The sequence below is a fragment of the Rhea pennata genome, chromosome 6 (assembly GCF_028389875.1).
Source record: "Rhea pennata isolate bPtePen1 chromosome 6, bPtePen1.pri, whole genome shotgun sequence".
Classification (NCBI taxonomy): Eukaryota; Metazoa; Chordata; class Aves; order Rheiformes; family Rheidae; genus Rhea; species Rhea pennata.
This window is the reverse complement of record NC_084668.1, coordinates 18,008,878-18,033,110: the sequence shown is the minus strand read 5'-3', so window position 1 is coordinate 18,033,110 and position 24,233 is coordinate 18,008,878. Positions and strand designations below refer to the sequence as shown.

The 24,233-nt window shown below is 67.6% G+C and overlaps 3 protein-coding genes across 8 annotated transcripts in view; 1 reads left to right on the top strand and 2 right to left on the bottom strand.

The window, feature by feature from the left end:
* Positions 1-1,099, bottom strand: part of SPEG (striated muscle enriched protein kinase) — a 39,174-nt gene extending 38,075 nt beyond the window's left edge. For all 4 annotated transcript variants that reach the window (XM_062579051.1, XM_062579054.1, XM_062579055.1 and 1 more), the window contains exon 1: positions 351-1,099. In XM_062579051.1, the coding sequence (XP_062435035.1) occupies positions 351-789 (439 nt within the window). In that variant the 5' untranslated portion in view covers positions 790-1,099. The remainder of the gene's footprint in view (positions 1-350) is intronic.
* Positions 1,100-3,200: 2,101 nt separating this feature from the next.
* DES (desmin) lies at positions 3,201-9,977 on the bottom strand. The gene is made up of 9 exons (XM_062578162.1): positions 9,348-9,977; positions 7,332-7,392; positions 6,942-7,037; positions 6,694-6,855; positions 6,460-6,585; positions 5,235-5,455; positions 5,021-5,070; positions 4,562-4,644; positions 3,201-4,310 (listed from the first exon to the last, which is right to left on the bottom strand). The coding sequence occupies exons 1-9, from the start codon at positions 9,896-9,898 to the stop codon at positions 4,269-4,271; spliced, it is 1,392 nt and encodes a 463-aa protein (XP_062434146.1). The 5' UTR covers positions 9,899-9,977; the 3' UTR covers positions 3,201-4,268.
* Positions 9,978-17,340: 7,363 nt separating this feature from the next.
* Positions 17,341-23,529, top strand: DNPEP (aspartyl aminopeptidase). 3 transcript variants are annotated; one of them, XM_062579315.1, is made up of 16 exons: positions 17,341-17,377; positions 17,573-17,660; positions 17,784-17,872; positions 17,986-18,099; positions 18,508-18,633; positions 19,320-19,450; positions 19,814-19,898; positions 20,372-20,479; positions 20,723-20,800; positions 21,167-21,250; positions 21,515-21,675; positions 21,830-21,869; positions 22,305-22,406; positions 22,802-22,969; positions 23,178-23,275; positions 23,402-23,525. In XM_062579315.1, the coding sequence occupies exons 1-15, from the start codon at positions 17,372-17,374 to the stop codon at positions 23,241-23,243; spliced, it is 1,446 nt and encodes a 481-aa protein (XP_062435299.1). In that variant the 5' UTR covers positions 17,341-17,371; the 3' UTR covers positions 23,244-23,275; positions 23,402-23,525. The 3 variants fall into 3 exon arrangements, with proteins under 3 accessions (XP_062435299.1, XP_062435298.1, XP_062435300.1); XM_062579314.1 differs by having other exon boundaries at positions 23,127-23,275; XM_062579316.1 differs by lacking the exon at positions 23,178-23,275 and having other exon boundaries at positions 23,402-23,529.
* The last annotated feature ends 704 nt before the right edge of the window (positions 23,530-24,233 follow it).

Below are 24,233 nucleotides of genomic sequence, written 5' to 3'. Positions count from 1 at the left end.
GTAGGCCCCTCCCTCTGGCAGGGCTCAGGCTCCGCTCCCCGAAGGGGCCCGGCTCCCCGGCAGCTGCCCCCAGTGCCAAGCCCAGCACTGCCAGGGCTCCCCGGGCACTGCCGCGCCGAGGCGCCCGGGGGGTGGGTGGGGGGCTGCGGGGCAGCCCAGCCCCATGCTCTCTCTCTCCTCCTGCCCCCAGCAGGCTCTGCCCCACACCCCCAAGCCCAGCCCAGGCATCCTGCTTCTCCCACCGGCCTCCGGGAGCCAAGCCCAGGGCAGCGCCAGAGCGGGGGGCTGCAAAGCGCCGCGGCGGCCCCGTGCGCGGGGGGCCAGCGAGTGGACACCCGCGCTGCCCTTACCTTCCACGTCGATGATGGCCAGCACGGCTCTGGTGACGGCCACCCCCAGCTCGTTCTGGGCGACGCACGTGTACACGCCGGCGTCCTCCCTCCTGCTGTCGCGGATCCAGAGGGTGCCGTGCTCGTCGCCGCGCGGCGCGAGCTGCTCGTCGTCCTTGTACCAGCGCAGCGCGGGCCGGGGGTGCCCCACCGCCACCACCTTCAGCCCGATGTCGCAGCCGGTGCCGACGGCCACGTTCTTCAGCTTGCGTGCAAAGACCGGCGCCCGCGGGCGTGCGGGGGCCCCCTCGGCACCCCCCTGCTCGGCAGTGACCTTGGCGCGCTTCGGGGGGATGCCTGGGCTCGGAGGGGCTGCACCGGGCCTCGCCGGCGGGCGCCCGGCCGCTGCCGCCTCCTCGCTGGCCCCACTGGTGCCACCGCGTGCCCCGGCTCGGTGCATGGCGCGCGGCTCCCCACGCTGCAGGATGCCCGCCGAGGGGCTCCCCGGTCCCGGTGCCGCGGGTTCGGCGCTGGCCCCCTCGGCCAGCCGCTGCCCCCGAAAGGTCGCCGCTCTGTGAGCGAGCGGCTGGTTATTTTTAGGCCGGGGCTCGGCTCACCGCCCACCCCTGGGAGCGCGGCGCGGCCCCCACGAGCTCCCTGCGTGCCCGGCAGCAGCAGCCCCCACGCCGGCGCGCCCCGCGCCTCGGCACCTGCTGCTCCGCTGCCTTCCTCGGGTGCAGCTCCTGCAGGCGCCGCTGCCCCGGCCCTGCGGGCCCCGGCGTCCCCCCCAGCCCCAGCCCCGCGTGCGGCCCCTGTGGAGCTGCGCTCCCTCTGCCCCCTCTCCTGAAGTGGCAGCTGCCTCTGATCTGTCACATTCCTTGGCCGGGCTCCCCCGCGCAGCGCCCCGCGCCGGCCCTGCTGCCCGGCTCCACTTGCAAAGATAGCAAGGGGCCTTGCCATATTAGCAGCGCCCGGAGCGGGCAGGGGGGGCGGCCTTCCTGCCTGCCCCCCTTCCCCTTCCCTGGCCCTGTCATCGGATCGGGACGGAGGGACCCTGGTGGCATGTCAAGGGAAAGGACACGGCAGCGCTTCCTGCAACGCGAGACCTGGCGTGCGTGCATGCGCGCTCACGCGGCAGCTCCCGGCCACCTCTGGGGCCGTCGGGCAGCAGCCAGCGCTGCGGGGCCCCTTTGCAGCGTCCCCTCCGCTGGGCCGTCCGTGCACACGGCAGGGAGCAGAGGGAGCTCGCCCTGGGCATCCCTGCACCCCTCCTCACTCCGAACCAGCCCTGCTGTGGCCTGTAAACAGGTTGCGATACCGTTTCCCTGCCGGAGCCCCCCTCGCCTCCCTGCCCCGGCGTGGGTGAAGCCTGCGTGGGCCTGGCCAGCCTCTCTGGGCTCTGCGTGGGGCAGGTCTGCCCCACTTCTCAGGTCCGGGGGGCCCCGCGATGGCTCCCACGAGCTCTGCTCTGGGCAGCGGGCACGAGAGCCAGCCTCTCCCCACCACCCCAGGCCGGGCAGGGCTTCCCCCAGCTCCTGGATTTATGGCACATGGCTGCAGCCACCCTCTCCAGGGGCTGTAAATCTGGGTGAGCTGGATGCCAACCGCACGGCATGCTGCTTCGCAGCTGCAGATGAGCATGGCTGCATTTGGCAGAGCCTGTGGCCACCAGCCTGAGGGCATGGCAGTCCGCAGCACATCACCAGTGAGAAGTGCTGCTGTCCTGTGCAGTGGGGAGCAGCAGCAGAGCAGCGTGAGCAGCGACCTGGATCGCTGGGGCTGAGTAGCCCAGGACATGCTTGAGCAGGAGCAGACCCAAGCTCTGCGCTGCAGAGCTGTGAGCAAGCCCCAGGGTCTCTGGCAGCTAGAGATAAAGCCTGCGAGAGTCGGGCAGAGGTCTCCTCCCGATGCGTGAAGCTGGCTGCAACACAAAGGGCTGCTCTTTCCCCCTCCCCATCTCCAGGCTCCCACCTATGTCCTTGAGCCCCAGGAGGAAAGATCAAGGAAGGTGGAGGCGGGTGCAGGAGGCGGCTCGGCACAAGCCAGGGCACCTCGGGGCACGGCTGCAGGAGGCGGCAGCGATGCCGGCAGCCTGGTGCCGGTGCCGGGTGCCTCCTGGCAGCCCAGCTGCAGGGGGCTGCGGGGGGCAGAGCCCTGGCCCCGCCAGCCCCCCCAGCGGCAGGGACGGAGGGGCCTGGTGATGCAATCCCTGCCCGGGGCCAGCCCTGGGGACCGTCCTCGGTGTCACAGGGCCACCTGCTGGAGACAGGCCTTGAGGCCCAGCCCGAGCCCCGGGCAGCCCGGCAGCCAAACGCGGGGTGAGCCGCGCCGCCGGCCGGCCCCGCGCCACCCTCTGCGCTCTTCAGCGGGGACCCCACAGCCCCGTCTCTGCTGCTGGCGGTAGCACCCCGAAACCGACGTGTCCCCCAAACGCCAACCTCCCAGCCCTCACCTCAACCCCGCCGCCCTCCCGGGGCTCCCGCTCCCTGCCGGTGACGTCTGAACCCTCCGACTCCTCCCGGGCCAGAGCAATCCTAAATCTCAGCAGCCCGCGGGATGCTGAGCCCCAGGTTCCTGCCGTGCGTCCCCCCATCGCTGGGGGACGCAGAGGAGCCGTAGCCAAGAGCACGACGGGGAGGGAGCGAGGAGTGTTGGCTCAACGCTCTGGAGCAGCTCCAGCGCCCGGGAAAACCACACCGAGGTGGGGGGGGGGCCTGCCGCCGCAGGGGGAGGCGGCTCGGGGGGCGCAGCGTGGCTGGTTGCCCCCGGCAGTCCCGGCCCAGCCCCAGGGATGCAGGGCGATGCCCCCGGGCGGTGCTTCCCCGCTGCCCGGCCCCGTGCTCGCCCCAGACACCTGCTCGGAGGACGGGATCATGCTCCGCAGTTTATTCAGCCGCCTGTAAGAGTCACGTACACGCGGTGGGGTGGGGGGTGCAGTGGGGCGAGGGGTGGGGGGCGCCCGCCGGCCCCTGGGCCTCTCTCCGGCTCCTCTCTCTCTCTCTCCCCCCTCTCTCCCACTCAACACTCCTCCTCTCGCCTGTGTCCACCTACGGGTTTCCTCTCTCTAGGCTCACCGAGCCCGCCGCCGGCACAGCCTCCCGCGGCCGGGGACCCCCGCGGCCCCCCGGCAGCGAGGGGGCGCACAGCGGGGCCGCCGCCGGGCAGCCCCCGCCGAGGGGCAGCCGCCGGCAGAGCCCTTGCGGCGAGCCCGGGGGGGCAGGCGCTGCCCTCCGCCCCGCGGGGCTGCCTCCGGGGCAGGGGGCAGCCCTGCTCTCTGGCCCCCCGGGTGGGGGGCGACGCGGGCCGGGAGCACCCTGGCTTCAAGCCAGGCTCGAGGGGCCGTGGCGGGGCTCGGCCCGTCCCCAGCTCCTCCCTGTGCCCAGCATCACTGCCTTCTGCCAGGAGAAATACCAGCTCCGAGGAGGCCAGCAGTGCCGGCGCGGGGAGACGGGTCCCTGCTCCTGCAGGACGGCCCCCAGCTCGGTGCCCGGCGTGGGCACGGGGAGGGCGTTCAGGGGCGCGGGGGGATCCAGAACCTGCTGCTGGGACCGTCCGGCTCCCCGGGGAGCTGGCAGGGGCCACCACCTGCTCCCCCCGCGCCGCGCCGCGCCGCGCCGCCCCGCGCCGCCCCCCGCGCCCGGCGCCGCCCCGGGCGCAGCCCTGATCCTGACGCTGCCGTTCCCGCTGCAAAGCCGCCAAAGCAGAGCGCGCGTTTCGGAGCCGAAGGGGAGAGGCCGGCGGGCGGGCGGGCGGGCGGGCGGGGGGCCGGGGGCGCCCGGCGGTGCCGCGCCGCAGGGTCCCTCGGGCAGTGCCGGGGCGAGCGCCGGAGGGGGAGCGGGCCGGGGGCGGGGGGATGGGGCGGGGGCAGCGGGCCGGGGCTCGGCGCCGGGCGGCGGCGGTGCGGAGGCGGGGGTGGAAGATGTCGGTGGGCAGCGTCCTTTACAGCACTTCATGCTGCTGCTGGGTCGCCTCGCTCACCACCTGCGGGGAGAGACGCGCCGTGAGATGCAGATCCCTGCCTCGAGCCCTGCCTGGCACCGAGGAGCCAGCGCCCGCAGCATGCGGGGCCAGGGCCTTCCCGCTCTTCACACGGCGGCAGGCGCCAGGAACACGCGGCCTGAGGGCTAGCAGATCCCCCCCCCCCATCAACGGGAGCTTGCCCCAAGAGCCCCCCCCCCCCCCGCCTCGTGTCCCATGGGCTCCTTGGCCCCAGGGCACTGCCCCACGCTCACCTCCCCATCGCGGGTTTCAATGGTTTTGATCATCACGGTCTTCTTGGTGTGCACTTCCGAGCCACGCTGCTCTGGGCTGGTCTCTGCAGCAGGGGGACACAGGGGATGTGGCCAGGCGTGGCGACAGCCAGAGGACGTGGCCAGTGGGGAGATGCCCGGCACATGGGCGGTCCCCAAGTGTCCATGCTGTGGCCATGGTCTTCAGGAGGCCCAGGGTTGCCCCCACCCTGACCACAGTTTGTGGCAGGCACCCAACAGAGTGTCCCCACCCATTGGCTCAGCATGGCACCCATAGGACCCTGCAGGCTAGGGAGTGTAGGGGGGACTCCCCCTGGCTGCCAGCCCAGCTGTGTCCCTCCAGGAGAGGGATTTGCCCCACAGTCCTCCTCCATGCTAGGGACCCCCAGGGACTTGGACCAGGCCCCACGCAAGGGTCCCCCTCCTCACCCCAGCACTCACCTCGGAAATTAAGGGCAGAAGCGAAGGTCTGGTGCATGGGGATGCTGATCCTGCATGGGGACAGAAGGGAGAGCTCAGGGCCAGCCCATGTAGCCAGCCCCAGCCCGTGCAGCCATGGGAGCAGGACCGACCTTGGAAGGCTGGGCATGGGGTGGCAGCCCCCCAAAACAGCTGGCCTTGCTAGTCCCCCCTCTCCCCCCACCCCGCCGCTCACCGGTTTTCCTCGCCCTCCAGCAGCTTGCGGTATGTGGCGATCTCCACGTCCAGAGCCATCTTGACATTGAGCAGGTCCTGGTACTCCCGCAGGTGCCGGGCCATCTCATCCTTGAGGTGCCGGATCTCCTCCTCCAGCCGCGCAATGGTGTCCTGGTAGCCGCTGGCCTCCCCGGCGAAACGCTCCTCCATCTCCCGCATCTGGCGCATCAGCGAGTCATTCTGCAAAGACAGCGGGGCTCAGCACTGGGGGCAGGGGGAGCGGAGGGACCAGGGGCACCTGGGGGTGGTGGGCCCAGTGCTGAGTGCCTGGGGCAGAGCCAGGAACAGGGGCAGAGTGGATGCAGGAGGATGCAAGGGGGAAGCTGGGCTCAGCGCTGGGAGCCCTGGCAGGTCCTGGGGCAAAGCTGTGTCCGGGTCTGGGGCTACAGAGGCATCCAGAAAGAGTGCAGCTCAGCCCTGCTGGGGGCAGGGGCAAAAGGGGTGGCACAGGGGCTGGGTGCGTGACCTGGGCACACTCGCCCCCCAGCAACGAGGCTCCTGGGGGCAGGCAAGATCCAGCTGCTGTGGAGTAGTGATGGGGGGCTGTGACCCAGAGCTAGGTAGCAGGCTGCTGCGGGGAGTCTGGGGGCTCCCCGGGCAGGCGTCGTATCCCATGGGCGCAAGGGGAGGGAGAGGTCCCAGCGCCATCCTTCCAGGATACCTCTCAGTCTGCAGAGGGCCAAAAAGCCCCCAGCAGAGCCCTGAAAAGCAAGGGGAGCCCAGCACCCCCGCAAGGCCAGCGCTACCCGGGTGGGAGGTGGGGACAGAGGTGGGAGCCCAGGACAGCTGCCGGCGGGACGCTGCCACCTGCCAGCCCTGGCTCCCGTGACTGTGACAGTGCCAGAGCAGGGCTGTTGTGCCCTTGGCTGTTTGCAACCACCTTCCCACCCTGCAACCAGACACCCGGAGCCCTGTTCCCGCCTGCCTGGAGCCTCCCCAGCTTGGGCACCTTCTGCAGTCTCTGTGCACTCACCCCTGAGCTCTGCCAAAACACGTCGCAGAGGCACAGGCTGCGACTGGGAGAGGCACAAGGCCCAGCTCTGCCCGGTGCAGATTCTGGGGACGAGTCCCCTGCACTAACGGCTGCAGCAGCTTCCCCACACCACTCACAGCCCCGAGCAGCCCCAGGGCAGCAGGCCTTCGCAGGGGAAGCCGAGGTTTTCGCCACACCGCCCACGGCTCACCGTGCCCTTGAGGGCGTCGATCTCACAGGTGTAGGACTGGATCTGGTGCCGGTATTCCAACATCTCCTGTTTCGCCTGCCGCAGTGCGTCGTTGTTCTTGTTGGCCGCCTGCGTCAGGTCAGACACCTGGGGAGACAGCAGGGTCAGCAGGTGCTGGGTGGGATGGCGGGGACCAGGCCACCCCCCACGCCAGGGCCTGCCCCGGGCTCAGCCCGGACCCCACCACCTCCACACCTTGGACTTGTACCATTCCTCGGCCTCAGCGATGTTCTTGGCAGCGATGTTCTCATACTGGGCACGGATGTCTCGCAGCGCAGCCGTCAGGTCCGGCTTGGAGATGTCCATCTCCACCTGGATGTGCTGCTCCTGCAGCTGTGCCTGCAGCTCCCGGATTTCCTGGAGAGCACAGGGTGCGTCAGAGCACCTGCTCTGTCCCCAAGCCCCATCCGTGCCCAGGGAAAACCAGTCCACCTCGGACCTACCTCTTCGTGCACCTTCTTGAGGAAGGCAATCTCCTCCTGCAGGGACTCGATGCGTCTCTCCAGGTCGATGCGTGCCAGCGTGGCTGCGTCCACGTCCTGGGAAGACATGGAGAGCGATGGGGTTGCAGTGGGGCCGAAGGCACCTGGGGGTGCGGGGGAGCGCAGGGGCCACGCTGGAGCTGGCAGAGCTGCCCACGTGACTGGCTGGCAGGGCAGAGCTGCAGCCCCTGGGGGACCGCTCGGCTGCTGGGGGCCAGGGGCTGCAAGGGCTGGGGGCCAGTGGCCATGCCCTGCTGCTGGAGATGGGGCAGCTGGGGGGGATGGAGATGGAGGGGGAGGCTGAGCACCCCGGGAGGCAGCTGGGCAGCGCCGGGGGGGACAGATACTCACGGCTCTGAAGGCAGCCAGGTTGTTCTCAGCCTCCTCCTTCAGCTGGATCTCCTCTTGCAGCCTGGGGGCAGAGAAGGGGCATCAGGGGGGCCCCAGCGGAGCCCTGCCCCCTCGCAGCAGCGTCCCTGCTCGCCGTCCCACGCCCGGCAGGGCCTGGTGGGAGCACGGCAGCCTGTTCCGCGTTCCCGGCGGGCGGGGGAGGGCTGGCGGGGGGCCAGGGGCTCTTCCTCCCCTTCCCTATTATAGTCAAGGCTGCAGAGAGCACAAAGGCATGAGGTCGGCTCCGTGCCGCGCTCGCTGCCCCGGCCCTTATAGGGGAGCGTGGCCGGCAGCCGGGGATGGGGCGCATGTCCCAGCATGGGGGGCCGCGTGGGACGAGGGATGGTTGCGGGCAGGGAAATGGGGTGATCCCAGCCGAGCCATCCTGGGGACAGCAGGAGCAAGGACACCCGTCTCGGGTAGCGCAGGGACCCATGGCGGGGCGGGCACAGGGACCTCAGCTGTGCCGGGGGACTGGGGGCAGAGCCGGGGTATGGAGGGACCACTGGGATGCGGCGTGGGGCTGTGACCCTGGGCCAGGGGGTGGGCAGCCGGGGAGGCGGCAGCGAGCAGCCCGGCTGTGTCGCGGGAGGGTCAGGGCGCAGGCGGCCCTAGCGGAGGGAGGCGCCTGGGGCGGTGTTGGCACAGTGGGGCTGCCGGGAACCTGGCACCGGCTTGTGCCTGCCCTGCTCCTCCCTGACGTTCAGGGGTGGTCAGCCCCCAGCCCCGCCGGCGGGCTCCCCGGGGCCACGCTGGGGCCAGCACCAGGGGCTCTGCCCCACTGCAGCCCCTGGGCATGTGGGGCAGGGGCTGGTGCCCTGGGAGGGAGGCAGCAGGTCGTGTCACCCTCGGGAGAGGGGGACGCCAGCCTCCTCTGTCGCTGTGCCCCTCTGCCCGGCTGCAGAGGGAAGGAGCAGATCAGTGTCGGAGCTGCTGCAGGAGCGAGCGGCTGCCCCAGAGCACCGGTGCCAGGGGCCCCCAGGCTGCCCACCTCGAAGGATACTCATCCCCGCCGTCCCTGGGGCTATGCCCCTTGGCCCTGGCCCCGCTCCCTGCCGCGTCCTTGGGGGGTCTTCACTGCTCCCAGGGCACCGCGGGCACCGCGGCAGGCTGAGCACCTCTGGCCTGCGGAAGCATAGCTGCTTCCTCCCCCTCCTTCGCGTCCGGAGCCGGCGGAGAATCCTCCGCCCCCGCTTCCGCCTGCCCGCCTGGCTCCATCCAGCCGTCCATCAGGGCTCAGCTCGCCCACGGGCCGCACGGTCATCCCCAGCACGCACGGGCATGGGGGACTGCAGGGAGCTGCCTACTGCGTGCAGCGCCGGGGCAGGGCTCCCCGCAGTCCTGCAGCGCTGTGTCCCCAGGCATCCCGGCCTTGCTGTGGCACCCAGGCAAGGGAGGATGCGGTGACACCCCTAGCTCTTGGGGCCCTGCTGCCTGCTGGGTGCTCCTTGGGCACTTCGCGAGGGCTGGCATGGGCTGGCAGTGCCCGTTTGGAGCACCCTGCTGAGGTTTACAGGCCTGGGCACTTCTGTCACCCTGTCCCATGCTGCCAGGCCAGCTCCCCTCTCCTCCTGTCCCTGTGCCATTGGGGAGCACCAGCACTGTGTAGGTGGTCCTGCGTGCCCTCCTCCCTCCCCCAAGACTTGCAGTCATGGTGCCAGGATGCGGCACAGGCTGTGGCCCTGCAAAGTGCCCTGTGGATGGGTGCCTGGCATGCAGCCGGAGAGAGGTACCATGGTGGTGCTCCCCTCCCCAGGGTGATGGAGCAGGGGCAAGAGAGATGGAGCAGAGGGGCCCCATGACAGGCTCTGCGCTTTGGGAAGGAGAACAGGGTGCTGGGCCAGCACTAAGTATCCAAGGAAACCTGGTGCTCACAGAGGGAGGGCTCTGTCCTTTTCCCCAGGGACTGAGCCGTGGTGCAGAGGCACGGGGAGGGATGCTGGGGTGGCCCGCAGCGTGCACAGGGGTGGCCCTCACCTTTGCTTGAGCTTCTGCAGGTCGTCAAGCAGGTTGTCACGCTCGACCTCGACACGAGCCCGCTGGCTGGTGAGCACGTCCACCTGGCGCCGGAGCTCCCGCAGCTCCTCCTCATACATCTCGGCCACGCGAGTGGGCTCCTTGCCCCGCAGGCGGTTCACCTCGGCCACCATGAGGGCATTCTGCTGCTCCAGGAAGCGCACCTTCTCGATGTAGTTGGCGAAGCGGTCATTGAGCTCCTGCAGCTCGACCTTCTCGTTGGTGCGGGTCTGCAGGAACTCCTGGTTCATGGCATCGGCCAGGCTGAAGTCCAGCAGCTCCCCGGCGCCCTGGTAGGCGCTCTGGTAGGAGCGCAGAGGCGTCACGCGGGTGGTGTGGAAGCTGGACAGGCTGGGCATGGCCGAGGTGCGGGACACCTGGTAGACGCGGGAGGTGACGGAGCTGCCGCTGCCTTTGCCCCCGAAGGAGGCGCGGGAGAAGACCGGGGAGGCGCCGCCGAAGGTGCGGCGGTAGGAAGAGACCCGCTGGCTGGAGGAGTAGGACTGGCTCATGGTGGCGGCGGGCGGGCGGGCGGGCGGCGCGGCTGGAGCGGGCGCAGGGGCTGGCGAGCGGCTGGGAGCTCGGCGAGGCGTCGGGAGGGGACCCGCGCGCCGGCTATTTGTATCCTGCTGACATCACCGGCCCCTCCTGCTCCCGGACAGCTGGGGGATTCCTGCTGGGGCCGCGGGCGGGCGCCCGCCCCGCCGCCGCCGCCGGCCCCCTCACCTGCGGGACGGCCCCCCGCCAGGCCACCGCTGCCCCGCCGGGGCCACGCATGGCCGGAGCGAGCCGGGGACCCGGGGGCACCCCTGGACCCCACTATGCAACAGCCCCTCCAGCGCCACTGCTGCCCTGCCCCACCTGGGGCCTGTCAGTGGGGGGGCAAGGGGGGCAGCCTGATGGCCCCCCCCCCCGAGCACTGCCAGAACCCCAGTGAGGGCACAGGGCACCATGCCAGAGTGCTGGGACAGACACACAGCTGGGGCTGAGGCCAAGGAGGGGGGGAAAGGGACTCCACACCGTCATCAGCAGGGGGGGTGGACTTGGTGATCTCCAGAGGTCCCCTCCAGCCCAAACCATTCTGTGATCCTGTGATTTGCTCCTCCTTGAGCCAGACCCCATGTGCCGGTGGCCACATTCCCCCAGTTGGCCCTGAGCACCCCTAAATCCCCCTGGGAGCGCAGTGGCCTGCCCCACAGCAAGAACCTCGGGCTCAGCTCTCAGCACAGGGCAAGGCTCAGAGGGACATGCCCCAGTGAGGGGCCCGAGGTGGGAGCCTTGAGGGGGGCAGTGTGGGGGGGTCCCTGCCCTGAGCATGCTGGGGCTGATCCCACCACCCCACCACCCTCTCCCCACTGCATGGGGGCCAAGGTGGGGCTGAGAATGGGCCCAGGGCTGGGCACCTCCGGGGTGGTGCTGAGTGACCCGGAGCAGGTGCTGAGTCCAGAGCGGCCCGGTGACATCAGCACCTGGGTCCTTGCTCTGGCACATTCCCGATGCAGCAGGCACCCAACCAAAATAGCCTCAGTAGCTCATGCCCTGGGACACGGGTGGTATTTATAGCCCGGGGGAGGCACCCTGTTAACCCGTCCAGCGCCGCGCGCAGGGAGAGCACAGCCGGCCAGGGGCTCTGCCTGGAGCAGTCCTGGCCCCCTGATCCTCGGCCCCCCGATCCTCAGCCCCCCGAGCACGAGACGAGGTCCCCAGGCCAGCTAGGGTCTGGCAGGCTCTGCCCTGCCCCTCTGCCTCCCCCTCAGCCCTACGGTACTTGGGGGAACAAAAAGTCCTGCCCAGCTCCCCAGATCTCCCCAGGATGGGGAGCACCCCCCAGGGCCCAGCTGAGGGTCAGGCGAAGGCAGCAGACACCATCTCCCAGCTCAGCACCAGTAGGTCAAGGCTATCACCATCCCCAAGGATGGGGTGCAACGGGGACCCCTGCACGGGAGCAGAGAGCCAGGCACCTGCAGCCCAGGCCGCAGCTAGTCCTCGTTTACGGGCCGCCAGGCATGGGGCCAGCACGCCAAGCCAAGGCCCCTGAGCCGGGGCACGGCTGGGAGCAGGCCCCCGTCACCCGTGCTGCCGAGGGCACGGAGCGGCGAGGGGCTGCCACAGCCCACTGCGGAGCTGCACGACGCCGTGCTGTGCCCCGGGCATCGCCCAAGCCGGGCTGAGGGTTGGGGCACGGCCTGGTGCGGTGGTGAAGGGGGCCACCTCCCCTGCCCTTGAGCCCAGCACGGAGGATGCTGCAGCCCCCCAGCCCGCGGAGCTGCCTGCGGGCCGCACCCAGGGCCCCACCATAGCTTCCCGCGGTGGTCCGGGGCGGCCCGTCGCCCGGAGGTGGCTCCCGCCTGCTCTCTGCCAGCCCGTGGCCATGCAGGTGGGCAGGAGGCTCCAGGCCCTGCATCCCGGCCAGCCCCCCCAAAGCCCCGCATCTCTGGAGCCCCTCCAGGCCGCCTGGACGCAGCGTAATGCCGTGGCTTCCCGGACGGTGCACGCTGCCTGGCGGAGCCTGCCTTTAAAAGGGAAGGTATTTCCAGATGGGGTTGTTTCATCCCAGCACGGGGTGGGGGGGGGGGAGGGAAAGGGGAGCTTGGGGGATGGAGGGGGGAGAAGATGGAAAAACATACAGCATCCTTCCTTCTCCTGGCCCTGCTCCGAGTGCGCCTGTGCATCCCCGAGCCCCAGCACGCTTGCTCTCCTGCTCCGCCAGCCCCCAGGCCGGCTCTGACACAGACAGGGACGCGCTCCAGCCCTCGGGGACGGGCGCATCCTCAAGGCTGGCAGGGTCCCATGTTAATGTGGGGTGACCCACGGAGCCAGACCATCACAGTGCCAACCACACCATCGCCATCGTGACCGCATCCCACTGCCCTACCAACTGGGGGAGCGGGGTAGGTTGCTGGGCAGGGTCCCCATGGGTGGCGTGTCCAGCAGTGCTGAGCACCCTGCCCTGGGGCCTGATAGGACCGTAGCAGCCTGCCCAGCTCCCCAGGGCTGCCCAGCACCTTATGCCTCCCAGCCCCAGTGCAGCCTGCTGGGGGCAAGCTGAGAGCAGGGAGCGAGCAGCAGGGGGGCTTTGGGGGCCTGCAGGGGGAAGGGAGGTGAGGTGCCCCCGGGAGGGAAAATGCACTTTTGGGCTGCGATGCGAGGAGGGGAAGTGGCTTAAATGGGTTAAAAGAGGTGTGTTTCACTGACCCTGCTCGAGGTCAGTCTTTTTTAAGTGGCCTTTCCTCAGCTGCCCAGCGCCTTCCGGGCTGTCTCAGCAGCGGCAGAGGCCCCAGACTGTGTGGGGAGGGCGGACAAACGCATCGGCCTCTTAGGAAATCCCCGTCTGCTCACAGGATCTCAAAGCACAGGAAGCAGGCGAGGAGGAAAATGGGACCTGGGCCTGTGCTCTCCTATCCCAGGGACCCTGCCCCATGCAGCCGCATCCCAGGGACCCTGCTCCGTGTGGTCCCATCCCACGGACCCTGCCCCATGCAGCTCCATCCCAGGGACCCTGCTCCATGTGGTCCCATCCCACGGACCCTGCTCCAGGCAGCCCCACCCAGGGACCCTGCTCCATGTGGTCCCATCCCACGGACCCTGCCCCATGCAGCCGCATCCCAGGGACCCTGCTCCGTGTGGTCCCATCCCACGGACCCTGCCCCATGCAGCTCCATCCCAGGGACCCTGCTCCATGTGGTCCCATCCCACGGACCCTGCTCCAGGCAGCCCCACCCAGGGACCCTGCTCCATGTGGTCCCATCCCACGGACCCTGCCCCATGCAGCCGCATCCCAGGGACCCTGCTCCATGTGGTCCCATCCCACAGACCCTGCCCCATGCAGCTCCATCCCAGGGACCCTGCTCCATGTGGTCCCATCCCAGGAACCCTGCTCCATGCAGCCCCACCCAGGGACCCTGCTCCATGTGGTCCCATCCCAGGGACCCTGCTCCTTGCAGCCCCACCCAGGGACCCTGCTCCATGTGGTCCCATCCCAGGGACCCTACTCCATGTGGTCCCATCCCAGGAACCCTGCCCCATGTGGTCCCATCCAAGGACCCTGCTCAAGCAGTGCGAGTCAGCTGACTACCCAGGGGCTGCAGAAAGCAACACGGCGCTGCCTGCAGCGCAGGGACAGTGGGACATTGCAGGAGCGCCAGGGCGGTGTGGGGAGCACTGAGACCAGGAGGAGAGCTGCCTCCCGCTGTACCCAGCTGGTTTGCCCTCCCTGCGGCTCTGGCCCAGGACAGGCTGACCCAGGCTGGCCAAGCCTGGGAACCAAGCTCCAGGCCCATCTCCAGGCCCCAGCGCTGGCTCGGCCCCAGCTCCTCCTGGGCTTTGGGAGGAGGCTGCAGCCGGGAAGACGGCAGGAGCTGGAATGTCAAACAACTCCGGTCGTGACTTCCCCATGAGCGAAGCCAGCTGCATCCCGCAGCCGCCCCTCCTCCCCGGCCCTCCCTCCTGCTGCCTCCCCTGCTCCCCCAGGATTTAAACCGCACGGGAAGCCGGGCACAGCCTCCCCAGGCTGTGGGCACCTCCAGGCCTGGAGCTGGGCAGGCTGTGGGGACAAGGTGCCAACCCCATCCCACAGCGCCGCGGGCCACCAGGAGAGGTCTGGCCCTCCCAGGCCCCCGGCACCCTCTCTAGCCTGGCCCTGCACCCGCTGCGCCAAGCACGGAGGAGCGGATGGATGTGAACGATGCAGCCCGGCCGGCCGTCCCCCTCCTTCCTGGCCCCCGGCCGCCTCCTTCAGTCCCGCTCCTTTTACAGCCATGTGCCTCCGAGGCGCCTTTACCCTAACAGGGAAGGACCGTGCGGCCCATTCCCCGGCGCTGACAGCCCCACTTGGGCGCGTGCTATTGTCTAAATAGGAGATTGTTCTCCTTCTCCGCCTGGACCACGGCCCGGCCGGCTTGCAGGAGCTTTTGGGTGCCGTGCACACTGCTCCAGCCCCACTAGGGCTCTCTCCAACCCTGCCACCCCAGCCACAGCACCCATAGCACCCACTGCTCACCGTGGCTGCCTCTGCTTGCTCGCCCACCGCAGGGCTCAAAATTGGCAGTGGGGACACACACATGGTTCTGGCTCTCCCAAATCCCCATCGCTGTGCCCCCTGGTAATGGGGATGCTGAGGATGACTTGCTGCCTTTGAGTGCCACAGGGAAGCTGGGAGCATCTGGTTGCCCTCATGGCCTATGTCAGTGCTGAGGGGGTTCAGCAACCCTCCATGATCTTCACGGATGCTGGAGGGAGTTTGGTTGGCTCTTGGTCTATGTGGATCCTAGGGATGACCTGTTGCCCCTCAGGGCCTGCGTTGATGCTGGACAAGACCATGCGGATGTTGGAGATACGAGCCTGCCTCTACCAGTCTTCTCGGGCTGCCCCCACGTTCCATGGGGATGCTGGTGATGTACATCTGCCCTTGTGGTCCATGGGGATGTACATCTGCTCCTGTGGTCCCCGAAGATGCTGGGGTGCCCAGTTGCCCTCATGGCCATAAGGATGTAGGGCTGGCTGCCCTAGTGATTTACTGGGATGCAGGGGTGTCTGGCTGCCCTCACCCGGGCCTTGATGGCATCACCCATGCCAGTGAGATGAGGTAGTGGTTACCACCCCAGCCCACTGCATCACTGGTGGCTCATGTAAGGAAGGCATCGTGGCGGTTTGCTCAGCCTCCAGCAATGTCCAGGCAGTGATTTCACTTTCCCATGCTCAGACACGTGACCTGGCGTGGGGATGCAGCGTCTCCCACGCGGACCGCTCTGCTCTCTCCGGCGCCGGCCTGCCACTGCTGTGCCATCACTGCGGTCACCCTGCCAAGGCCCCGCAGGGGGGGTCTGGCTGTCACCACAGCCGCATGGGAGCTGAGAAGGGGGCGGCACTTCCTGAAGCACCGGCTCTGTTTACAGACTCTGTCTCAGGACGTCTCAGCCCTTAACTCCTTCCAGCAGGCTCAGCTCCAGCTGCCGAAGCCCAGCACCGCCCTCTGTCCCAGGGAAGGCTTCCTGGAGCAGAGGCTGCACAACGCCAGCCCTGCCGACGCCGGGGCGTAGGAAAGAGCATGGTGCGCTGCTCCCAGGAGCCCAGCCACTGTGGCCAAGCACCCAGAGGAGAAGTGGGAGCCAGCCCCGAGCGGGTGGCGGAGCACCCGAGGGGGGGTCTGTGGGGCAGGGGGGCAGGAGAAGCACATTGCCAGGCCCAGGCGGGAGCGGGAGCACAGTGATGGGGTGGGGGGTTGGCTGCAGCAGGTGCTGCACAGACCCCGGCATCCAGCCAGGGCAGAGTCAGAGATCACCCGGAAATAGCCTCCGGGAGCTTTTTCTGGAAGTCGTGCTGCTCTGGGAATAGCCGCAGCATGCCAAGGCGCTGCCCTTTGCTTGCCGTGCGCAGGGCGTGGGCAAGGGCCCCACCCGGCCCTGCCACTCATCCTGCACCCCCAGCACCCCTGGCACCCAGCACCCACCTGTTCCCGACACCCTCCGCCTTGGCGCCCCCAGTCTGGGTAGCCCCCTGCTCCAGGCACCCAACCACTCCCAGGACCTATGGGCTCTGGGCACCCACCAGCTCTGGGCACCCACCTAGAAGCAGGCACCCTCTGTGCAAAAGACCCCAGGCACTTCTAGCCACCCGTGGCACAACGTGGGGATGGCCCTGCAGCACCCAGCGCTGAGCTGAGAGTGATGCTGCTGGCAAGAGCAGAGGGCTGGGGCTGCTTGGCAGGATCCCATGGTCAGGAGGGTGCTGAGGGTGGGTGGGATGTATGTGCAGCCCCGGTCCGGGCTGTGGTTCCAGAGTCTGCCCTCAGCCTCCTCCCGTCTCCGCGGGGCGCCGGCCGCTGTGTTTTGCTGTGGTGGCCGTGGTTGACATGGAGACCCTCCAGCTGTCTGCTCGCAAGGTGCCAGGCGGTGGGGGCATGTTGTTTCCTTGGGGGGAGAGAGGCAGGTGGTGGGGCTGGGAGCATAAATCCAGCACTGTCAGGAGCTCCCGGCACGACAGGTCTTGGGGTCAGGGGCAGCAAGACCGTCAGTTTCCAGTCCCAGGGCATGGCCGGCGTCTCCAGCAAACACAGTGCCTGCACTGGTGACTCAGGAACTGGGAATCCAGCTGGCACGGAGCACTTCAGCGCTGTGCATAGCTCTCAGGGCTTCCATGTCCCCCCTTGTGCCGCACACCCATCCCCAGGCCGTCACAGGATCCTTCTGGGAAACAACACACAAGCACTGATGGAAAATCCGCTGCCGCTCCCCTGCCTGCGCTTCTCAGCCCGCTTCAGGGGCTTAACCAAAGGCAGGGGCCACCGTGATCTGTGCCAGGCCCCAGGTCCCAGGTGTCATTGCTCCTCCTCCTCACCATCACTGGGTTCCCTGGTGGGCAGAGGCACTGGCCAGGCCCTGCTCTGGGGCACTGTGGCACTGTGGGCTGGCAGGCGGCTGGGGTCTGCCCTGCAGCAGCGCCCTGCCTCCCGGGTACTGGGTCTGCTGGGCACCTGCGTGGGCTGAGGCACTGTCCTGGGAGCAGAGTGCAGGGTGTGGAGGGCTGGGTGCAGGCTGGAGCCTGGACACAGACACTAGACATGTCCCTGGGCACAGCGGGTGCAGAGTGCCCCGGACACGCAGCGCTCCGGATGCCCAGCGCTGCGGAGCAGTGCGCGGACGAGGGTGCTCGCTCGGGGTGCAGAGCACTCAGGGCGCCCGGGGCAAAGGCTGCCCGGGGCAAAGCTCCGGGCGGCCCGGTGTGCGGAGCGCGCTGCAGACAGGGTGCCCGGTGCGCACCGGTGCTGCGCGCCCGGCAGCCCGGCGCGCACCGCCCCGGGAGCGCGGCGCACGCGGGAGCGCGCCGGGGCGCAGGGCGCCGCCGCGGCCGCGGGTCCTCCGCGCCGCCAGGGGGCGCGGGGGGCGGGGCGGGGCGGGGGCGGGGCCGGGGCCATGGCCGGGGGGCGGGCCCGGGGCTGGGGGCGGGGCCATGCCCGGGGGCGGGGCGGCAGAAGCGTTTCGGCGGCCATGCAGGTAGCGGGCGGGCGCGGCCGGGGGTTCCCGTGGCGGCCACCGTACCGGGGGGGGGCGGCGGCGGCGGCGGCTCCTCGGGCGCAGCACCGCGCGCAGCGCCGGGGGGGGGGGTCGGGGCACCGCTGCGTGGCGCGCGCAGCCCCGGGCCCGGGCGCGGGCCGGGGCCCGGCGTGACCACCGTCCCGGCGCCCGCAGGCGGCGGCGCAGGGCTCGAAGCAGGCGGTGCAGGCGGCGGCCCAGGAGCTGGTGCGGTTCGTGAACCGGAGCCCCTCGCCCTACCATGGTAAGGGGCCGCGGGGCCGCGGGCCCGGGCGCGTCCCCGCCTGCCCGCCCACCCGCGCTCGGCCCGGCTGCGGCGCGGGTGCCCGGGCTCCCGGCCCCGCCGTGACGGCGCCTCTGCCCGCAGTGGTCGCCGAGTGCCGGAGCCGGCTGCTGCAGGCCGGCTTCCAGGAGCTGAAGGAGACGGAGCACTGGGACATCCGGCCCGCGCACAAGGTGGGCAGGGGGCTTCGGCCTGCACCGGGGGCTGCGGCCCCCAGCCGCGCGGGGAGGCCCCGGGCAGGAGAGCGGCGGTGGGCCGGCCCCGACCCCTCTGCGTCTGCCCTCAGTACTTCGTGACCAGGAACTACTCCACGCTCATCGCTTTCGCCGTCGGGGGCCGGTTCCAGCCGGGGAATGGGTTCAGCCTGCTCGGGGCCCACACCGACAGCCCCTGCCTCAGGGTAAGACCTGCCGCTGGGGCACCTTCCCCTGGTCCCCTGGGGCTGGGGCGTGCCCTGGCGCTGTCCGGCATCGCTGCGTCAGCAAGCACCGCCCTGGCTCCCCCTGATCCCCTGGATCGCACTACGAGTGCATAGTTGGTGACCCCAGCCCTGTCCTTCCTGGCCCCTTCACCTCCCGGTTTCCTGCTGCCACTCAGAGCAGTCCCCGGGTGTGCCACCTAACACCTAGTGCTCCCCTCACGGAGATGGTTTGTTTCCCCTGCCCCGCAGCACCCGATGCTGATGGGATCCCCAAGGAGCCTCTGGGCATATTCTGCCCACTCCTCGCTGGCTGTCCAGCCCTGGGGGCTTGTGCCTGCCGTGCCACCCTGTGATCACAGTGGCAGTGATGTCTCTGCTCTTGCCCAGGTGAAGCGGCGCTCTAAGCGGGGACAGGTGGGCATGGTGCAGGTTGGCGTGGAGACCTACGGAGGGGGTATCTGGAACACCTGGTTTGACCGCGATCTCACCGTGGCCGGGAGGGTGATTGTAAAGGTGAGCCTGACCTGGGGTGGGGGGGGGGGTTGTGAGTGGCCCTATACAGGGCCTGTGACTCCCCCACGCAGTGCGACCGACTTCTGTCTTTTTGACCTGTCTGTTGTGCTCTGGGTTGGGAACTGGTGATAGAGCTCTTGCTTTGGCTGTGTGTCCTGCACTCTGTGCTTGTGCCAGGCTGTGCCCCTGGGTCTTTGAGACTGGTCCTATAAGCCTGACTGGTCTGCAGCCCTGCCAGGCACCCTGGCACCTCAGACAACCTGGTGACCCAGAGTTCATGGACAAGCAATCCCAAGGCAGAGCGACCAAGTTTTTGCTGGCTGCAGAACTGCCCCGTCTCTCTGTCTGTCCTTGGCCATCCCTTCTGCCAGTCCCTGCACCTATTGCTCTTGGGTGCCTGTTGCTAAAATCCCAGGCCTTGAGGTGTCTGGTTGGGGTGGCCCCATCTTTATCCCAGTCCATACTCAGCACCACCCACGCTCTAGTCTGGAGGTTAATTCCTTCAGTCAGCACCAAGGTGCGCACAGGGATCAGGCCCATTATGGCCCTTGTCACCCTCTCTGTCTGTGACAGAGCAGCCCTGCTGCAGTGCAGGCACAGTGTGGACCCTGGCCGACGCGGGCACGTCCCTGTACTGTGGACGCTGCCCCGGCTATGCTACTGAGCATTTCCTTCCTGCATTTCAGGATCCAACCACAGGGCGCCTGGAACAGCACCTGGTACATGTGGAGCGGCCCATCCTTCGCATTCCCCACCTGGCCATTCACCTGCAGCGCAGCATCAATGAGAACTTTGGGCCCAACACGGAGCACCACTTGTAAGGCCTGGCTCTACCCGGTCCCCTGGCCAGCCCTCCAGCTGGGACCCAGCTGGAGCAGTGCGCACCTTCAGCTCTGGCCCTTTGGCAGCTAGTTGTTGCTATGAACATGTCTGCAATGGCTTTTCTCAATCCATTAGTCCCCTGGGACACACTGCCAAGACTGTAGCTTGGGGGCACATAGTGAGATGCCCTGGGGTGGCTCAAAAAGGATTTTTGCTTTGAATTGGGTGTTTGCTTGCTCTAGCCATCGTGGCAGTTGCTCCCTGAGGAAGCAAGGCAGGCACCTCGGGAGGGCTTTGCGTGCGACTCCTGGAAGAGGTGAGCGTTGCCCTAGGAGCTAACGGCACCCTCTCTGTGCAGGGTTCCCATTCTGGCCACTGCTGTGCAGGAGGAACTGGAAAAGGAGGTGCTCGTAGAGGGCACACCTAGCAATGCTACGGCCCAGGTGAGCTGGGCAACAAGGACTAGCAGGGGGCTGTTGCTAAAACCTCACACTTGCCACCCTGTGATTTCCAATCCTCAGGGCTTCCTGTCAGCAGATTCCCCTTCCCCTTCTCCCTGTTCAGTGCTGAGGACCCTGCGCTCCACAGCTGCTTATGCTTTGGATGTGCCCAGCCACCCCTCTGCTCCCACCCCATCCTGTAGCCATCCTGCAGAGAGAGACAGTCCCTGTAAACTCATCACAGATGGCTCCCCCTTTCCTCTGGGGAGGCAGGGCAGGGAGGGGAGATCTGTGCAGTGGACAAAGAAGTCCGTGCTGTCTTGTATAGGGTGAGAGCTTGAATGCAAGATGTGTTAGTAGGAGAGGGGACTGTGCCAGGATGAGTGAGGTCTGGGACTGCTCTCCAAGGTGGAATGGAAGATTTTCCCATGTGCTGTGGATCCCCAGCCCTGCCCCCAGCTCTGCTTTCTTCCCAGACAGAGCGGCACAGCCCTGTCCTGCTCTCCCTGCTCTGCTCCCAGCTGAGGGTGAAGCCAGAGCAGATCATGGAGCTGGAACTATGCCTAGCAGATACGCAGCCAGCGGTGAGTAGCAGCAGGAGCCTCCCACTGCCTGCACACAGCATGCCTGCAGGCTGGCACTGCACAGGCCCTGTGCCCAGGACACTTCCTCTGCCTGGGGGGTGCCAGGGCTGGCAGCTGAGGGGAGACTGAGAAAAGACGGCCCGCAAGAGGGCAGAAGTGAGGGGAGCGGCATGAAGACCCAGTGGCAGGTACCTTTGGTGACCCAGAGACTGCGCCCTGCTGCTCATTTCTCTTTGCCTGCAGACACTGGGTGGTGCCTTTGATGAGTTCATCTTCTCCCCACGTCTGGACAATCTGCACAGCTGCTACTGTGCCCTGCAGGTGAGCGGAAGGTGGAGGAGAGCCTCGGGGCCCCAGCATGGCCCCCACGTGCCCTGGCTCTGCTCAGCGTGGCCGTGAGTCGCAGGAGGCTCTGTGGAGTGGCATGTTCCTATGACGTGGGTCTGGTTTGTCAGAGGATCTGGAGTTGGATGGGCGCTGCCCCTATGCTGGATGTGTAGGAGTCCCAGCAGCTCCTGTAGGTGACTTGCTCTCACTAGATGATGTTCGTGTGTGTTTGCCTGTGACTCCCTCCTGTGGTGCTGTGGGCTCTCTTGGGGGGAAAAGTCCTGCCTGCATAAGCACTGAGCTTCCTGGGAGGGGATGGCAGCTCAGGCTGGTGCCCTGTCTCCTCCTCTGCCCCTGCAGGCCTTGATCGACTCGTGCATGGCTCCCTCCTCCCTCACGCAGGAGCCCAATGTACGTCTCATCGCGCTCTACGACAACGAGGAGGTGAGCAAGGGGCGCGTCCAGGTGGTGGCTGGCACAGGGAGGGCGCGAGGGTGCCTGTGTTCTTTGCTGGCTCTGGCAGTGTGTAGAGAAGACGACGTTTGCTCACCCCAGTGTGAAGCGTGGCCCAGGCTCTGTGGCTGGCACAGGCTCCACTAAGTTTGGAAACAGCCGTGCTGGCTGTGGGGAGCGCCATGCCACGGAGCTGGGGTTGGAGTGTGCTGGGGGCTGCCCTGTGTGGGTTGTGCTGATGATACTCCCTGGCAGGTAGGGTCAGAGAGTGCGCAGGGCGCAGAGTCCCTGCTGACGGAGCTGGTGCTGCGCCGGATCTCGGCATCGCCACAGAACCTCACAGCCTTCGAGGAGGCCATGGCCAAGTCCTACATGATCAGCGCTGATATGGCCCATGCCGTGCACCCTAACTACGTGTGAGTGATCTGAGTGCTGCCTTGAGCTGGGCGAGCCTACCCTGCCATCTGCGAGGATGTATCCCTGTTGCCCCCCAAGGAGCAGAGGCAGGGGAGTCTTTGCTGCAGTGGGGAGAGAGGGCTTTGGCATGAAACTCCTGTTCCTCTTTTGCAGAGACAAGCATGAGGAAAATCATCGTCCGGCCTTTCATAAGGTGAGGGCATCCCTCTGCTCTGTGCCAGTCCAGGCACCATCCGTCTGTCCTGTGGTGAAGTAAAGTACTCGGCCAGTTTCCAGAGCACAGTCCCAGGGTGTGTGATTCAATAGCACTTGAACAGGGCAGGTTGGTCCTGCAGCACGATTTGGTCACTGCACGTGTCTGGTGTTAATCCATGTGGGACCATGGCCGCAACCCTGGAGTCCTTCCTTGAGTCAGCCCTAGCTCTGAGCCTGGGTTGTCCCCAAGGGAGACTTGACCCTCCCTGACCCCCATTCCCATGGATCACCCAGGGAAGAGAAAACAAACTGGTGGGTTGAGGTGGGGGATATTTCTGCCTGACGCCCTGCAGATTTCTCCCTGGACCCCGGTACTGCCGGACTGAACCCCCCCCCAGCCCAATGTAGTTTTCATAGTGCCTCGCTTGCACAGGGCCCTGTGATCAAAGTGAACAGCAACCAGCGCTACGCCTCCACTGCTGTCACTGAGGCAGTCATCCGGGACATCGCAGCCCGTGTGGGTGTTCCTCTGCAGGTGAGCAGGGCTGGGTGAGCACGGTCCCTCGGTAAATGTCACCAGCTTGCACCATGGCCTTGCACCTGGATGCTGGAGATGACCCGTGTTGCTGGAGGTGTAGGACCCACGTTACTGTGTGCCTGCTGGGGTATTGTCATGCCTGCTGCTCTGGAGTCTCCAGCTCCTGGGATTTTGGGGAGCAGGCTCAGGAACAGAAGGGAGGGCAGGCCTACCCTGACCATGTTGTTTCTCTGGGGGACTTTGCACCAGGGCAAGGGCACTACACTGCTTCTCTGTCCCAGGTTGTCTCCCTTCAGATGCTATCTGAATGCCCAGGCTTGGCTGGGACCCCTGCGGGAGGGTGGGTGCTGAGAGGCATCATGAGGAGTTGCTGAGGCCGTATCCCCGTGCAGGAGTTCATGGTGCGGAATGACACGCCGTGCGGCACCACTATCGGTCCCATCCTGGCCTCCCGCCTGGGGCTGCGCGTGCTGGACATTGGCTGCCCGCAGCTGGCCATGCACTCCATCCGGGAGATGTGCTGCACCTCGGGGGTGCTGCAAAGCATCGCCCTCTTCAAGGTGAGTCGGGCCCCTGCCTGCCACCCCCTGCCCCATCCCTGCCGCCCTGCTCTGCCATGTCACGTGCTCCTGCATTCCCATCCAGCCCCCGTTTTTGGGGCTGACTCCATCCACCTGCAGCCCTGCTGGGCTCCTCACTCCGTTTGGGGCGAGGCAGGTGCCAGGTGCTTCTGGATGTGTCCCCTCGGAGCCTCACCATCTATCCCAGCCTTCCCTGGCAACTGCCATCCCCAAATGGTTCCTATGGCAACCGGTGCTAGCCTTGAGTCGGTGATGGGTTACTATGGCGACACAGTCCTACTCTGTGTGAGTAGCTGGCTGCTATGACGCTGCGCGTGTCACCCGGCGGGGAGCCGCTGCCTGCCCCTGCTGCCTGTCTCCCCCGCCAGCGCTGGAGTGCCCAGCCCACCCTGATGCCCCGTCTCTTTTCAGGGCTTCTTCGAGCTCCTGCCGGAGGTCAGCAGCAGCGTGATGGTCGACTGAGCGCAGTGGGGAGGAAGCGGCTACAGGGTTCAGCCCTGGGCAGCGGGGCGATTAAAGCATCTCTGTCTTGCCAGTGAGTGGCTCCATGCGTGTGGCTGGGGGCAGAAGTGATGGACCCAGGTCCCTCAGCGTGGCCCAAGCAATGCCACACTGTGGGAGCCAGCACCCCAGAGCTACCCCACCAGTGATTTTTCCCATGTGTTGGGGCCAGAAATGGGACCCTTTTTCCCCACACCCTGACCACTAACTGTGCCCTCAGGGCCGTGCTTGGTGGAGAGTGACAGAAGGACCCGGCCTATGGACAGGAGACTGAGCTGCAGTGGGCAGCAAAAAAGCATTCAGATAAATTGAGGTGGGTTTGTCAGTGTGGGCACAGCCCTCTGTGCCCCCTACCCTGCTGTCCCACTGCCCAGCTCTGCCTCAGCGCACTGGGGTCTAGGTACTAGGATCTGGGAAGTCTAGGGCAGAGGATGTCCCCTAGAACCTGGAGGGCTAGAACTTCCATCACTTCGGGGGGGGGAAGACCCATAGGCCCCAATGCTGAGCCTGTCCCAGTGTACCCGGGGCCTCCTCTCGGTGTCAGCGTGGTGCTGTGATTCCTCTTCCAGCCCAGCAGCTGCATGCCCTGGAAGAACGGGGCAGGTGCCAGCTGCTTCTGCTCTGACTGCTTCACACGCTTTGTGCTACCGCGCTGGAAGGGCTCGGCCTGGGGGCCCTGACCCTGGCGCCCGCTGTGGCTGCGTGGGCACAGACCCGCTCTCTGAAAGCACCGGGGAAGGGG

What these genes read in the sequence shown, in the direction of transcription:
- DES (XM_062578162.1), bottom strand. Translation starts at nt 9,898, where the DNA reads ATGAGCCAGTCCTACTCCTCCAGCCAGCGGGTCTCTTCCTACCGCCGC. An exon ending in TCGACGCCCTCAAGGGCACG is followed by an intron (nt 5,456 to 6,459) that starts GTGAGCCGTGGG and finishes CTGTCTTTGCAG; the next exon opens with AATGACTCGCTGATGCGCCA. An exon ending in TTGAAACCCGCGATGGGGAG is followed by an intron (nt 4,311 to 4,561) that starts GTGAGCGTGGGG and finishes CTCTCCCCGCAG; the next exon opens with GTGGTGAGCGAGGCGACCCA.
- DNPEP (XM_062579314.1), top strand. An exon ending in TAGCAGATACGCAGCCAGCG is followed by an intron (nt 20,480 to 20,722) that starts GTGAGTAGCAGC and finishes CTTTGCCTGCAG; the next exon opens with ACACTGGGTGGTGCCTTTGA. An exon ending in ATCGTCCGGCCTTTCATAAG is followed by an intron (nt 21,870 to 22,304) that starts GTGAGGGCATCC and finishes TCGCTTGCACAG; the next exon opens with GGCCCTGTGATCAAAGTGAA.